At 43.8% G+C, this 15,939-nt stretch overlaps 1 protein-coding gene across 1 annotated transcript in view; it reads left to right on the forward strand.

The window, feature by feature from the left end:
• The first annotated feature begins 3,562 nt into the window (after positions 1-3,562).
• Positions 3,563-15,939, forward strand: part of LOC115108535 (mast/stem cell growth factor receptor Kit-like) — a 40,208-nt gene continuing 27,831 nt past the window's right edge. Inside the window, 6 exon segments of the mRNA XM_029633003.2 lie at positions 3,563-3,771; positions 11,364-11,618; positions 12,561-12,845; positions 12,979-13,118; positions 13,478-13,673; positions 13,886-14,072. Coding sequence (XP_029488863.2) covers positions 3,717-3,771; positions 11,364-11,618; positions 12,561-12,845; positions 12,979-13,118; positions 13,478-13,673; positions 13,886-14,072 — 1,118 coding nt within the window. The 5' untranslated portion in view covers positions 3,563-3,716.

Below are 15,939 nucleotides of genomic sequence, written 5' to 3' on the forward strand. Positions count from 1 at the left end.
TTGCACATTCTTCCATTGCAAAACTACCATTCCAGTGTTTTACTTGCTATATTGTATTTACTTTGCCACCATGGCCTTTTTTGCCTTTATCTCCCTTCTCACCTCATTTGCTCACATTGTATATAGACTTGTTTATACTGTATTATTGACTGTATGTTTGTTTTACTCTGTGTAACTCTGTGTCGTTGTATCTGTCGAACTGCTTTGCTTTATCTTGGCCAGGTCGCAATTGTAAATGAGAACTTGTTCTCAACTTGCCTACCTGGTTAAATAAAGGTGAAATAAAATAAATAAATGGAATTGTAATTGTAATTGTAATAATGCAACACCACTGGGTATTGTTTTCTGTCATGATGCAGTTATCCTTCCCAACAGGTAAGACATAATATCGGTCAACATTGTCTCTCTGCCAACAGTTGTGGGGGTAGTTGTTGTTTTACAGAAGTTTATTTTAACCACTTGGTGATTGATCACACTTCACGAACATGATCACCTTCGTCACTGTACTAAATAGATTTGTTGCCACTGTTTTGTTCAGTATTATTACTTTTGTTTTTTTGTGGGCTATAAATATGCAATTTCTATTCAGTTAAGAACTGTATTGTATTTCTGTACAGTGGCGTGTGAAAGTATTCACCCCCTTGGCATTTTTCCTATTTTATTGCCTTACAACCTGGAATTAAAATGTATTTGTGTCATTTGATTTACACAACTTGCCTACCCCTTTGAAGATACAAAATATTTTTTGTTTTGAATCAAACAAGCTATATCACAAAAAAACTGAAAACTTGAGCGTACATAAGTCTTCACCCCCCAAAAGACAATAGCCAATACTTTGTAGAGCCACCTTTTGCAGCAATCACAGCTGCAAGGCTCTTGGGGTATGTCTCTATAAGCTTGGCACATCTAGCCAATGGGATTTCTGTCCATACTTCAAGGCAAAATTTCTCCAGCTCCTTCAAGTGGGATGGTTTCCACTGGTGTACAGCAATCTTTAAGTCATACCACAGATTCTCAATTGGATTGAGGTCTGGGCTTTGACTAGGCCATTCCAAGACATTTAAATGTTTCCCCTTAAACCACTCAAGTGTTGCTTTAACCTTATAATTAGGGTCATGGTCCTGCTGGAAGGTGAATCTCCGTCCCAGTGTCAACTCTCTGGAAGACTGAAACAGGTTTCCCCCAAGAATTTCCCTGTATTTAGCGCCATACATCAATCCTTCAATTCTGACCAGTTTCCCAGTCCTTGCCGATGGAAAAACATCCCCACAGCATGATGCTGCCACCACCATGCTTCACTGTGGGGATGGTGTTCTCGGGGTGATGGGAGGTGTTAGGTTTGCGACAGACAGCATTTTCCTTGATGGCCAAAAAGCAACATTTTAGCCTCATCTGACCACAGTACCTTCTTCCATATGTTTGGGGAGTCTCCTACATGTCCTTTAGTGAACACCAAACGTGTTTGCTTATTTTTTTCGGGACACACTTCTGTAAAGCCCAACTCTGTGGAGAGTGCAGCTTAACGTGGCCCTATGGACAGATACTCCAATCTCCTCTGTGGAGCTTTGCAGCTCCTTTAGGTTTATCTTTAGTCTCTTTGTTGCCTCTCTGATTAATGCCCTCCTTGCCTGGTCCATGAGTTTTGGTGGGCAGCCCTCTCTTTGGCAGGTTTGTTGTGGAGCCATATTCTTTCCTTTTTTTAATAATGGATTTCATGGTGCTCCGTGGGATGTTTAATGTTTCTGATATATTTTTTTATAAGCCAACCCTGATCTGTACTTCTCCACAACTTTGTCTCTGACCTGGGAAAGCTCCTTGATCTTCATGGTGCCGCTTGCTTGGTGGTACCCCTTGCTTAATGGTGTTGGAGACTCTGGGGGTCTTTTGGAACAGGTGTATATATATATATATATATATATATATATATATATATATATATATTGATATCATGTGACACTTAGATTGCACACAGGTGGACTTTATTTAACTAATTATGTGACTTCTGAAGGTAATTGGTTGCACCAGATCTTATTTAGGGGATTCATAGCAAAGGGGTGAATACATACACAGACACCAGTGTTCCGTTTGTTATTTTTTAGAATTTTTTGAAAAGTTATTTTTTAAATTTCACTTCACCAATTTGGACTATTTTGTGTATGTCCATTACATGAAATCCAAAGAAAAATCCATTTAAATTACAGGTTGTAATGCAGCAAAATAGGAAAATCGCCAGGGGGATGAATACTTTAGCTAGGCACTGTATTGCACTTTGTGACATTGGATGATGTAAAAGGGCTTTATAAATACATTTTATTGATTGATTGATATTGTAGCCTAGCCTACACTTTTTTCAGCAGATTAGAACTTTGTATAGTTTATACATCCTTCGGTGCATAAAGATAGCCTGTTGGTTACCCTGTACCTTGCCATTTTGAGTTAAATCACTGAAACCTAATGAGGAAATTGGATATTTGTGCGCTCAGCATCAGGTTGCGTTCATCTCAATAATTAATCTATTGGACCGGGCACAGCACGGAGACATTGGCAAAAAGTACATTAACAGCGATTTATTCATGCACAGATTGATAAGTGACCTCGTTGTTGGCTAAACAAATTGTTAGACATTACAATTAGGAATCATTTTTCAATTAAAGAATGACACTTGTTGTGATCAACTATATGATTTGGGAACGTTTTTTCAATAGCCTAGTAGGACTGTTTGTATAGGCTCTCTAACTGGTTTGTTCTTTTCCCGAGAGCCTCGGATAAGGGCTGTGCTAGTCATATCTTGTCATCTCAGCAACTGTCATTATGGAAATGTCGAGGAATTCCTTTAGAAGTATGCAAATAAGCAGTGTCATTTTCTAAGAGTTAGTTTTGCATAGACCTACTGTGGGCCTGTAGTGTTGTATAGATTTTTGTGACCATTAGCCTAGCCTATGCAGAGAGGCTTTTGTCATACATTGTTGTGTCAACAAATGTTATCTTAACATTTGCATTCAAACTCAGTTTGTTAAACCTTGGAATGGTGTTTTCTGGTGTTAGGGCTTCATGTACCACGTTATTTAATCAATAAAAATGTTTAATTTGATGTGAATGTTTTGGGTCTTTGCCCATAACTTCGCACATTTTGATGTAAATGTTTGAGGACAGGGTTTTGCTCATTCTGGATTCTATTAGAATGACAATCACAGAGAAAGGGACCGTGCAACAACTCTCTTACAATTCCAACTATTGAATCCTGCAAGATATTGTTCTTAATTATACAACTACCTTTTTTTTGCCATAGCAGAGATGCTGAAAAAATGTCTATATTGGTCTGCTAATACTAGTAAAGCCACTACTTTTGTGAAAAAAATATTTATAAAAAAACGTTTTTTTTTTTTTTTTCAGTGCTTCCTGCGGCTATTCTTCCAATGTAAAGTATTGCTCTGAAGTTCTGGCATGCATGGAATGTAATTGAAATGCTTGTTATCGTTGATGCCACACAACCCGCACCCTGCCCACGAACGACCTCTATAGACGAAGTTCAACACAACATCACCACCCGTTGATCCTAGTACTTCAACACAATTCCCTTATGCAATGTGCGTTTAAGACGTTCATCTGCATGTCTTAAGCCTTCACTCAACTGCGGAGCAATCCGCGGCATTTACAAGCGCGAGCTCTTCAGAGCAGACATTGGCACCGCACGCAATATAGATGGGATTGTAATAATGGAACACCACTGGGTACTGTTTTCTGTCTTGTTGCAGTTATCCTTCCAAACAGGTAAGACATAATATCGGTCACCATTGTCTCTCTGCCAACAGTTGTGGGGGTAGTTGTTGTTTTACAGAAGTTTATTTTAACCACTTGGTGATTGATCACACTTCACGAACATGATCACCTTGGTCACTGTACTAAATAGATTTGTTGCCACTTTTGTTCATTATTATATATATTTTTTTGTGTGGGCTATAAATATGCATTTTCTATTCAGTTAAGAATTGTATTGTAGCCTAGCATACACCTTTTTTTCAGCAGATTAGAACTTTATTGTTCAGGATGTAGAGATAGCCTGTTGGTTACCCTGTACCTTGACATTTTGAGTTAATCACTGAAACCTAATGAGGAAATTGGATATTTGTGCGCTCAGCATCAGGTTGCGTTCAGCTCAATAATTCATCTAGTGGACCGGGCACAGCACGGAGACATTGGCAAAAAGTAAATTAACAGCGATTTTTTTTTCTGCACAGATTGATAAGTGACCTCGTTGTAGTCTAAAATACTTGTTAGACATTAAAATTAGGAATAATTGTTCAATTAAATAATGACACTTGTTTTGATCAACTATATTATTTGGGAACGTTTGTTCAATAGCCTAGTAGGACTGTTTGTATAGGCTCGCTAAATGACTTGTTATTTTCCAAGAGCCTCGAGTCATTGGTGCAGATAAGCGCTGTTCTAGTCATATCTTGTCATCTCAGCAATAACTGTCATTATGGAAATGTAGAGACATTTCTTAGAAGTAGGTAAATAAGCAGTGGCATTTTCTAAGAATTAGTTTTGCATAGACCTACTGTGGGTCTGTAGCGTTTTATGTAATTGTTGTGACCATTAGCCTAGCCTATAGAGAAACTTTTGTCATACATTTTCAAATCAACAATTTTTACATCAACATTTGCATTAAATCTCAGTTTTAAGCCTTGTAATTGTGTTTTGGTGTTAGGGCTTCATGTACCATATTACATTATTTTTTTTACATAACTTACAACATGCCTCACCAGTGAATTTAATGTCTCACCTATAATTACATGCCTCACCTATAGATTTAATTTAAGGTTTTATTGAGCAGTATTGAGTTGTCAATGGTAGGCTTAATTCTGCTTGTAATTGTTTACATGGTTGAATAATCAATCCAAACAACACCCACTTGAAATCAGGCAAAGGCAGATAGATAATGTCAGTTATCCTGTGAAGTGATGCTTCCTGAAATAGAGGAATGCTTTCTTCTATAGAGTGGAATTTCCCTGCACAACTTGGTCAGAGCATTTCGTGTTATTCTGTATGTAAATCCGAGACACTCCATAACCTTGCTAATGTTAGCGAGCTAGAAAACATTAGCCACCTAGCTAGAATGCAATACATATCATTCATTTAGCAAATTTGTAACATATTGTACGTTTTGCAAATTAATAACATATTGTACTTTTTGAAAATTCGTAACATACAGTGCCTTGCAAAAGTGTTAATCCCCCTTGGCTCTTTTCATATTTTGTTGCATTACAACCTGTAATTTAAATGTGTTTTTATTTGGATTTCATGTACTGGACATTCTCAAAATAGTCCAAATTGGTTAAGTGAAATTTTTCAATAAATTAAAAAAATATATAATTGGAAAAGTAGTACATGCATATGTATTCACCCCCTTTGCTATGAAGACAATAAATAACATCTGGTGCAACCAATTACCTTCAGAAGTCACATAATTAGTTAGATTGCACACAGGTGGACTTTATTTAAGTGTCACATGATCTCAGTATATGTACACCTGTTCTGAAAGGTCCCAGAGTCTGCACCACCATTAAGCAAGGGGCACCACCAAGCAAGCGACACCATGAAGACCAAGGAGCTCTCCAAACAGGTCAGGGACAAAGTTGTGGAGAAGTACAGATCAGGGTTGGGTTATTTTTTAAATTAGAAACATTGAACATCCCGCGGAGCACCTTTAAACCCATTGTTAAAAAATGGAAAGAATATGGCACCACAACAAACCTGCCAAGAGAGGCCCACCCACCAAAACAAGTAGGTCATTAATCAGAGCGGCAACAAAGAGACCAAAGATAACCCTGAATGAGCTACAAAGCTCCACAGCGGAGATTGGAGTATCTGTCCATAGGACCACTTTAAGCCGTACACTCCACAGAGCTGGGCTTTACCGAAGAGTAGCCAGAAAAAAAGCCATTGCTTAAAGGAAAAAATAAGCGAGCACGTTTGGTGTTCGTCAAAAGGCATGTGGGAGACTCCCCAAATATATGGAAGGTACTCTGGTCAGATGAGACTAAAATGGAGCTTTATGGCCATCACGGAAAACGCTATGTCTAGCACACACCCAACACCTTTCATCACCCTGAGATTCTGCCACCACCGTGCTGTGGGGATGTTTTTCATCGGAAGGTACTGGGAAACTGGTCAGAATTGAAGGAATGATGGATGGCGATAAATACAGGGAAATTCTTGAGGGGAAACCTGTTTCAGTCTTCCAGAGATTTGAGACTGGGACGGAGGTTCACCTTCCAGCAGGACAATGGCACTAAGCATACTGATAAAGCAACACTCAAGTGGTTTAAGAGGAAACATTTAAATGTCCTAGAATGGACTAGTCAAATCCCAGACTTCAAACTTCAATCCAATTGTACGCCAGCGGATCCCATCCAACTTGAAGGAGCTGGAGCAGTTTTGCCTTGAAGAATGGGCAAAAATCCCAGTGGCTAGATGTGCCAAGCTTATAGAGACATAGTCCAAGAGACTTGAAGCTGTAATTGCTGCAAAAGGTGGCTCTACCAAGTTTTGACTTTGGGGGGTGAATAGATATGATTAGATACATTTTTGGGGGTGATATTTGTTGTTTGTTTCACAATAAAACATATTTTGCATCTTCAAAGTGGTAGGCAAGTTGTGTAAATCAAATGACACAAACCTCCCAAAAATCTACTTTAATTCCAAAAATCTACTTTAATTCCAGGTTGTAAGGCAACAAAATAGGAAAAATGCCATGGGGGTGAGTACTTTCGCAAACCACTGTATCATACTAAATTGTTGATGGACATCCACAGTGGAACAATAAAGTATTTAGTCAGCCACCAATTGTACAAGTTCTCCCACTTAAAAAGATGAGAGGCATGTAATTTTCATCATAGGTACACTTCAACTATGACAGACAAAATTAGAAAAAAAATCCAGAAAATCACATTGTAGGATTTTTTATGAATTTATTTGCAAATGATGGTGGAAAATAAGTATTTGGTCAATAACAAAAGTTTTTCTCAATACTTTGTCATTGCCAACAAAGTGTATATAACAGAAGTCAAATGTTTTCTGTAGGTTTTCACACACTGTTGCTGGTATTTTGGCCCATTCCTCCATGCTGGGCAACACTGACTTTCAACTCCCTCCAAAGATTTTCTATGGGGTTGAGATCTGGAGACTGGCTAGGCCACTCCAGGACCTTGAAATGCTTCTTACGAAGCCACTCCTTCATTGCCCGGGCGGTGTGTTTGGGATCATTGTCATGCTGAAAGACACAGCCATGTTTCATCTTCAATGCCCTTGCTGATGGAAGGAGGTTTTCACTCAAAATCTCACGATACATGGCCCCATTCATTCTTTCCTTTACACGGATCAGTCGTCCTGGTCCCTTTGCAGAAAAACAGCCCCAAAGCATGATGTTTCCACCCCCATGCTTCACAGTAGGTATGGTTTTCTTTGGATGCAACTCAGCATTCTTTGTCCTCCAAACACGACGAGTTGAGTTTTTACCAAAAAGTTATATTTTGGTTTCATCTGACCATATGACATTCTCCCAATCTTCTTTTGGATCATCCAAATGCTCTCTAGCAAACTTCAGATGGGCCTGGACATGTACTGGCTTAAGCAGGGGGACACGTCTGGCACTGCAGGATTTGAGTCCCTGGCGGCGTAGTGTGTTACTGATGGTAGGCTTTGGTCCAAGCTCTCTGCAGGTCATTCACTAGGTCCCCCCGTGTAAGGGATTTCTTCCATTGACGGAGAGGCGGACCAAAGCGCAGCGTGGTTGTTTTGATTCATGTTTTAATAAATCACTTCACATGAACAAACTAACAAAAACAAGAACCGTGAAAACCCAAAACAGCCCTATCTGGTGCAAAACCCAGAGACCGGAACAATCACCCACAAACACACAGTGAAACCCAGGCTAGGTTTACAGAAACCCAGGGTGGGCGTCTGTCCGCGGTGGCGGCTCTGGCGCGGGACGCGGACCCCACTTCACCATTGTCTTAGTCCGCCTTATTGTCCGCCTCCGTGGCTTTCTAACCATGGCCACCCGTCTCAATGACCCCACTGGACAGAGGGGCAGCTCGGGACAGAGGGGCGGAAGCTCTGGACAGAGGGGCGGAAGCTCTGGACAGAGGGGCGGAAGCTCTGGACAGAGGGGCGGAAGCTCTGGACAGAGGGGCGGAAGCTCTGGACAGAGGGGCGGAAGCTCTGGACAGAGGGGCGGAAGCTCTGGACAGAGGGACGGAAGCTCTGGACAGAGGGGCGGAAGCTCTGGACAGAGGGACGGAAGCTCGGGACAGAGGGGCAGGGGCTCTGGCGCCTCAGACTCCGGCAGCAGCGCCGGACAGGCGGGAGACTCTGGCAGCAGCACCGGACAGGCGGGACCACCTGCAGGGAGGAGACAGAGAGACAGCCTGGTGCGTGGGGCTGCCACAGGAACCACCAGGCTGGGGAGACCTTCAGGAGGCTTGGTGTTAGGAGGCACCTGAAGGACCGGGCTGTGGGGGAGCACTGGAGCTCTGGTGCGCAACCTTGGCACCACTTCCCCAGGCTGGACAACTACTCTAGCCCGGACCCTCCAGAGTGCAGGCACAGGTTGAACCGGGCTGTGGGTAAGCACGGGAGATCTGGTGCTTACTACACGCACCTCTCCCTTAGGCTCCACTCCCACATTTGCCCGGCACGAGCGGAGCGCAGGCAGAGGACGCACTGCACCCTCCCAGCGCCCCGGAGACACAGTACGCAGAGCCGGTGCAGGATACCCTGGACCAAAACTGCGCACCGGCGACCAGACACGCTGAGCAGGCACCATACGCCCTGGCTCGAATCCCACACTCGCATGGCACTTTCGGGGGGCTGGCCTATAGCGCACCGGGCTATGGGCACGTACTGGCGACACCGTGCGCTTAACCGCATAACACGGTGCCTGACCAGTAATGCGCTGCTTATAATAAGCACGAGGAGTGAGCTCAGGTCTGCTACCTGGCTTAGTACCACACCTCGTCTGCCTCCCCCCCAAAAAAATTTGGGGGCTGCCTCTCGTACCTGTCGCACTGCCGTGCTGGCTTCGCCAACCTCATTCTCCTGTAGCCTTCCTTGCACTGCTCCATCGAATCCCAGGCGGGCTCCGGCACTCTCCCTGGGTCGACCGCCCACCTGTCTATCTCCCAAGTTGTGTAGTCCAGATTCTGCTCCCATGTCCCGAAATCCTGACCTCGCTGTTGCTGTTCCTTCTCCTACTGCTGCTTTTGCTGCAGCTGCTGTTTACCACGTCGCTTGGTCCTGTTGTGGTGGGTGATTCTGTAAGGGATTTCTTCCATTGACGGAGAGGCGGACCAAAGCGCAGCGTGGTTGTTTTGATTCATGTTTTAATAAATCACTTCACATGAACAAACTAACAAAAACAAGAACCGTGAAAACCCAAAACAGCCCTATCTGGTGCAAAACCCAGAGACAGGAACAATCACCCACAAACACACAGTGAAACCCAGGCTACCTAAGTATGATTCTCAATCAGAGACAACTAATGACACCTGCCTCTGATTGAGAACCATACTAGGCCGAAACATAGAAATACCCAAATCATAGAAAAACAAACATAGACTGCCCACCCCAACTCACGCCCTCACCATACTAAATAATGACAAAACAAAGGAAATAAAGGTCAGAACGTGACACCCCGTATGGTTCTGGGATTTTTAACCACACTGGGTGAGTTCTTGCGTGGAGCCCCAGATCGAGGGAGATTATCAGTGGTCTTGTATGTCTTCCATTTCCTAATAATTGCTCCCACAGTTGATTTCTTCAAACCAAGCTGCTTACCTGTTGCAGATTCAGTCTTCCCAGCCTGGTGCAGGTCTACAATTTTGTTTCTGGTGTCCTTTGACAGCTCTTCGGTCTTGGCCATAGTGGAGTTTGGAGTGTGACTTGTTTGAGGTTGTGGACAGGTGTCTTTTATACTGATAACAAGTTCAAACAGGTGCCACTAATACAGGTAATGAGTGGAGGACAGAGGAGCCTCTTAAAGAAGAAGTTACAGGTCTGTGAGAGCCAGAAATCTTGTTTGTTTGTAGGTGACCAAATACTTATTTTCCACCATCATTTGCAAATAAATTCATTAAAAATCCTACAATGTGATTTTCTGGATTTTTTTTTCTCATTTTGTCTGTCATAGTTGAAGTGTACCTATGATGAAAACTACAGGCCTCATCTTTTTAAGTGGGAGAACTTGTACAATTGGTGGCTGACTAAATACTTGTTTGCCCCACTGTACCATACGAAACATAACAAACAATGCAATATGGGGTGTTTCAGATTTACGAACAGAATAATACAAAGTGCTCTGAGTCCAGGTTGTTCTGCATGGTGGGCTTTGGCTGGTTGGTGGTCTGTTAAAGAGAGCAGTGCACAGTACGTTGTACCTGGCGAGTCTTTGTCCTGGACGCAATGCCCAGGTAGGCCAGTTCTGCCTACATCTCACCTGTGCAGGGGTTGTCTGCTCTGTAGTTTATTTTGTGTTGCCTGTGGGTGATTTTATTTTTCACTCTTCTAAACCATCCTCTGCCAAATTCTATTTAGGCTATACTCAAAGTGTTCTAGTTGACTATTTCATACCGTAACATTTCTGTCGGGTTGAGAGCCGAAGGGCACATAGGGAATGGGATAGGAGATGACTTGTTTGTCGTTCAAGACAAAATCAATATGACACTCCTCCCGTGCTAATATTGCTGCAGGTAGATTTCAAGTTGTGCCAAGAATTGTACTTGGTGCATTGTTTTACATCTTTGCCAAAGCGATTAACTCACCTGTCATTTTTCAGTCATAAAATTATGTCAATATGTTGCTAGGAGTGCTATGATAATGATTTGTATTGATATCGAAGTGCTTGCAAAAAAGGCTCTGGGGATCTTGTCTACCCGTCCTCAGTGTTGACATACATTTCTAGCAGAGGAGGCTGGTAGGAGGCGCTATAGGAGGATTGGCTCATTGTAATGGCTGGAATGGAATAAATTAAATGAATGTTGTTTCCGTATCTTTGATGTGTTTGATACCGTTCTATTTATTCCCTTCCAGCCATTACAATGAGCCTATACTCCTATGTATCCTCCCACCAGCCTCCTCTGATTTCTAGCTGACTATTACTGTTGAAGTACCTGCAGTGCACTCTTTGCCGTTAATGATAGGCACTTGCACTTACTTATTTTACTCCATTCTGTTAAACGTGTGTTATTTGGCGCTGAGTGAGGACTGTGGCTTTTATGATTACGTTTTAAGTGACTATGTGCATGATATCCAGAGCCTGTTTGATCTATACTGTAATGACCATCCCAACCATGTTACTACAGGTAGCGCCAGACCCACCATCACCCCCAGAGGCCTCCACCTGGTCATTCCACTCAACATCCCCTTCAGCCTGCTTTGCCAGGGTGACCAGGTGGTGCAGTGGCAGCGGGAGGATCGCCCCAAACTGAGGGGCGAGGAGCGGACTAATGGGGCGTCCGTCCTGAAAATCCCCAGAGCTCAGCCTGGCCACATGGGCCGATACATCTGTCTGGAAGAGAAAACCGGAGAGCAGAGCTCTATCTACGTCTACGTCAAAGGTGTGTTTCTTTCTGAGTCAACATTCATAGCCCTGTTTGCCTGTGTGGGCATGTATGTGAGAGTTTTTATGTGTATAAGGCAATGGTTCTCATCCTGTTCCTGGGGACCCAACGGGGTGCACATTTTGTTTTTGCCCCCTAACACCACACACCTGACTCAAGTCATCAAAGCCTGATGGCGAGTTCATGGTTTGAATCAGGTTTGTAGTGTTAGGGCAAAACAAAAACGTGCACCCCTTTGTGTCCCAGACCACTGGTACAAGGGTGTGAGTGAAAAAGAGAGAAAGAGTGGGTGGGAGAAAGTGTGCATACAAGAAAGGTAAGCCTCAGAGAGGCTTGTGAACATTTATTTGAGGCAGAACACATGATCAAATATTTTTTTAGAGGGGCACTGTGTGTGGGTGTGTTTGTGCATGAAGGTGTTTACTGGATTGATAGGTATTTGGATACGTCTTTGGATCGTGCCATGTCCATATGGCAGTGCATCTGGGCTCCTGAGTGGCGCAGCGGTCTAAGGCACTGCGTCTCAGTGCAAGATGCCTCAGTGCAAGAGGCATCACTACAGTCCCTGGTTTGTATCCAGGCTGTATCACATCCAGCCATGATTGGGAGTCCCATAGGGTGGCCCACAATTGGCCCAGTGTCTTCCGGGTTTTCCCGTGGTAGGCCGTCATTGTAAATAAGAATTTGTTCTTAACTAACTTGCCTAGTTAAATAAAGGTTATATAAAATAAAAAAACTGCTTATATCTTGGAAAGTGCCTCACTAATTGATTGATTCAGATCAAACTGGATCTGTCCCCATGTTTGAATAACATAATTAGCACTCTCCTAATCTCTTCTCTCAGTACTATACATACAGCACATGTACTCTGGACATCGTTCCATATACGTGAGGCTGTTTTCATACCACACTGTTGATTTAAAGTCATTTTTTTGGCAGATCCTGATAATGTCTTCAGAAAGACCATTGTGTTCAGTATCCTGACTCGTGCGGGAGACAGTGCCTCCATCCCCTGCCTAGCAACCGACCCGAGAGTGGTCAACCTGCGCCTGGAGCCATGCCATGGCGGTGCCCTCCCTAATGGTCTCCACTATGCTGCCAGCCTGGAGCGGGGCATGGTTATCTATGACACTAAGAAGGCCTTTGAGGGCTGTTACATCTGCACTGGCAGACTGAGCGGTGCCCTCGTTAAATCACACAGCTATGATCTGACTGTGCGACCAGGTAAAATAGCATTAACTGTGCGTGCATCTGTGCATGTAGGCACTAACATAATCACTCCTGTGTTTGTGTTCTGGGATGTGAAGTACTGTATCCGTGACATAGTTTATTTGATATTCTCACATGTTTTACTCAGTCCCAGATGTGCCCCCTGTGATTGAGTTGCGTGGGCCCAAGAGGGTGGTCCTGACGCGGGGCCAGAATCTCACCCTGACCTGCAGCACCACCAACGTCAATGGAGACATCAAGCTGAAGTGGGCTGCTCCGCCGGGCACGGTGAGAACCCTTTCTCTCTCTCTGAGGGGTTGGCCAGGGAGGCTGGAGGGATACCTAAAGGACAGCTCTCCAATAGACTGATTGGAAAATAGATTTTTATTGAAATAGAGCTAAAGTTAAATGTATTTTTTATACTTGCTAGAGAGTCCAAAATGCTCCAAGTCTGAAAAATCAGTATCTTGAGAAATTTGTGTGATATTCAGTTGGCTGTGTGTGTGTTTACTGAGTCTCAGGGTCCTGAGGTGTGTGCATGTATGTGTGTGAGGTAAGCCCTCCTGTCCCCCTGCCCGGGGAGGGAAGGAATGCAGCCCAGACCAGACAGGGTTAATCTCTATAGATCTCTGGGTGTTGATTGACAGGATGCCGTGTGGGCTTCGTATCCACAGCAACCGGCAGTGGAGAATGGCTCACGCATCCTGACTGAGCCCATCACACACGTCCGCAGCGCTACACTCCAAGTCAACTCTGTCGGGACACAGGATTCTGGGAGATATCGATGTGAGGGTCAGAATGAGAAGGGGATCAGCTCTGAGTCAATCTGGCTGGACGTCTATGGTGAGTATATGGCATTGCAGTGCACTTCTGATCTATATTGAAATTCTCCATTTGAATGGGTTGTATTATGTATTTCCTTAACGTGAAACTATCGCAACACTCATTTGAAAACATAAGTGGAAATGGAGTGGTTTTGTTAAGAAGAGTCAAAGGTATTTTCATGTGGGTGACTGTCAATGTGTCTTACCTGTGGGTTGTTGTATGTCTTCCAGATAGAGGTTTCATCAACCTGGCTCCGTCAGATAACAGTTCTGTGCGTGTGCGTGCTGGGGAGAGTCTGTCCCTGCATGTGGACATGGAGGCCTATCCCAAACCGCACACCTTCTCCTGGAGCTTCTCAGGCCAGCAGCTGAGGAACACCTCTGATCATGTCATCACCAAACAGAACCACCGACACAGGTACACACACACACGCAAACAAACACACACACTCATCCACCAGGGTTTCCGTTAGGATAATTTGGCGCCGGACAAGTGACCGGTAAGATTTAATTTATCAGACATTAAAGAAATTGACCTGTCATCCATATGCATTGGGTGCGTAACCCATTAGGCCATCCACCCACGCAGCCAGTGCCATCAATAAATGACAGATATTGGCCTCCCGAGACAACTGAGACCATCATCTGACAAGAATCTCCAGGGGACAATGACGCAATTCCCCAAGAATGTTCAAGGGACCTTGACACAACGTCCCAAGAACATCCTGGGGATGTCCCCGGGACCAACCGGTAACAAACAGGCTGACCTCGGTTGTCAGTTGAACAATTTTTCCTCATTGGTGCGACTGGCTTCCGTGTTAAGTGAGGTGTTAAGGTGTTAAGAAGTGTGGTTTCGCGGGTCATGTTTCGGAGGACGCATGACTCGACCTTCGCCTCCAGAGCCTGTTGGGGAGTTGCAGTGATGAGACAAGATTGAAATTGGGGAGAAAAAGAAGGTAAAATACCCCCCAAAATGATATATAATAAAAATACACTGAGACAACTGGGACCATCACCTGACAAGAAGCTCCAGGGGACCATGACACAATCCCCCAAGAATGTTCAGGGGACCTTCACACAACGTCCCAAGAATGTCCTGGGGATGTCCGCGGGACCAACCGGGAACTAGAAAAAACCTTCAGGGGACCATGACTCAACGTCCTAAAAACCTCACCGGAACAAACCTGAGAACGTTTCATTGGGACCATCACGTGACATCCTAAGGACGAGTAAAATTAATGTCCTAAAAAGTTCCTGCCATGTTCCTGACATGGTCCTCAATGACATCCTGGGAACTTCAAGGAAACTAAACAAAGGTCCCCCAAAGAACGTTCCATTGGGACTATTACACGATTTCCTGAGGACTAGTAAGATGAAAGTCCTGAGAATGTCCTAAAAAGGTCCTGACATGGTCCTCAATGACGTCATGTGAACTTACAGGGAACTAGACGAAGGTCCCCCAGAAAACATTCCCTTGGTACCATCAATTGAAGTTCTTAGAACCTTCCCAGAACATTAGTGGGATAACATAGTAGGAATGTTGCAGAATGTCATCTGGACATCCCCTGTTTGCTGGGTAGGTCTATTGATGTAATAATATAAAGGAAGAGAGGTTTAGGCCTAGCCCCAGAGAGATAGAGATATGCCTGTGGCATGCTACAACACTGACATTAATTCATTTATACTTGTCTGATAGGTTTCTGTGTCTGTTATACAGATATAAGCGTACAGAAAGAGGCTAATTTGTAAATTGTCCATTTTTATATATTTTTTAAAGATGAGCATCATATTTTTATATTATAGGAGTCATTCTGGTAGCCATAAAACATTCTCCCTCACCTCATTCAGCTGTCAGTCATTTGGAGCACCAGTGCACACTGCCTTCATATCATAGACCTGCAGTATATGGTGTCTCTGAGGGGTCTTTGGCCTGGTTTACTAACTACCTCTCTCAAAGATTACAGTGTATAAATTCAGAAAATCTGCTGTCTCAGCCACTGCTTGTCACCAAGGGAGTACCCCAAGGCTCGATCGTAGGCCCCACGTTCTCCTCAATTTACATCAACAGCATAGCTCAGGCAGTAGGAAGCTCTCTCATCCATTTATATGTAGATGATACAGTCCTATACTCAGGTGGCGGCTCCCCGGATTTTGTGCTAAATGCTCTACAACAAAGCTTTCTTAGTGTCCAACAAAGCTTTCTCTGCCCTTAACCTTGTTCTGAACACCTCCAAAACAAAGGTTGTGGTTTGGTAAGAAGAATGCCGCTCTCCCCACCGGTGTGA

Source organism: Oncorhynchus nerka, linkage group LG24, assembly GCF_034236695.1.
Source record: "Oncorhynchus nerka isolate Pitt River linkage group LG24, Oner_Uvic_2.0, whole genome shotgun sequence".
NCBI classification, from domain to species: Eukaryota; Metazoa; Chordata; class Actinopteri; order Salmoniformes; family Salmonidae; genus Oncorhynchus; species Oncorhynchus nerka.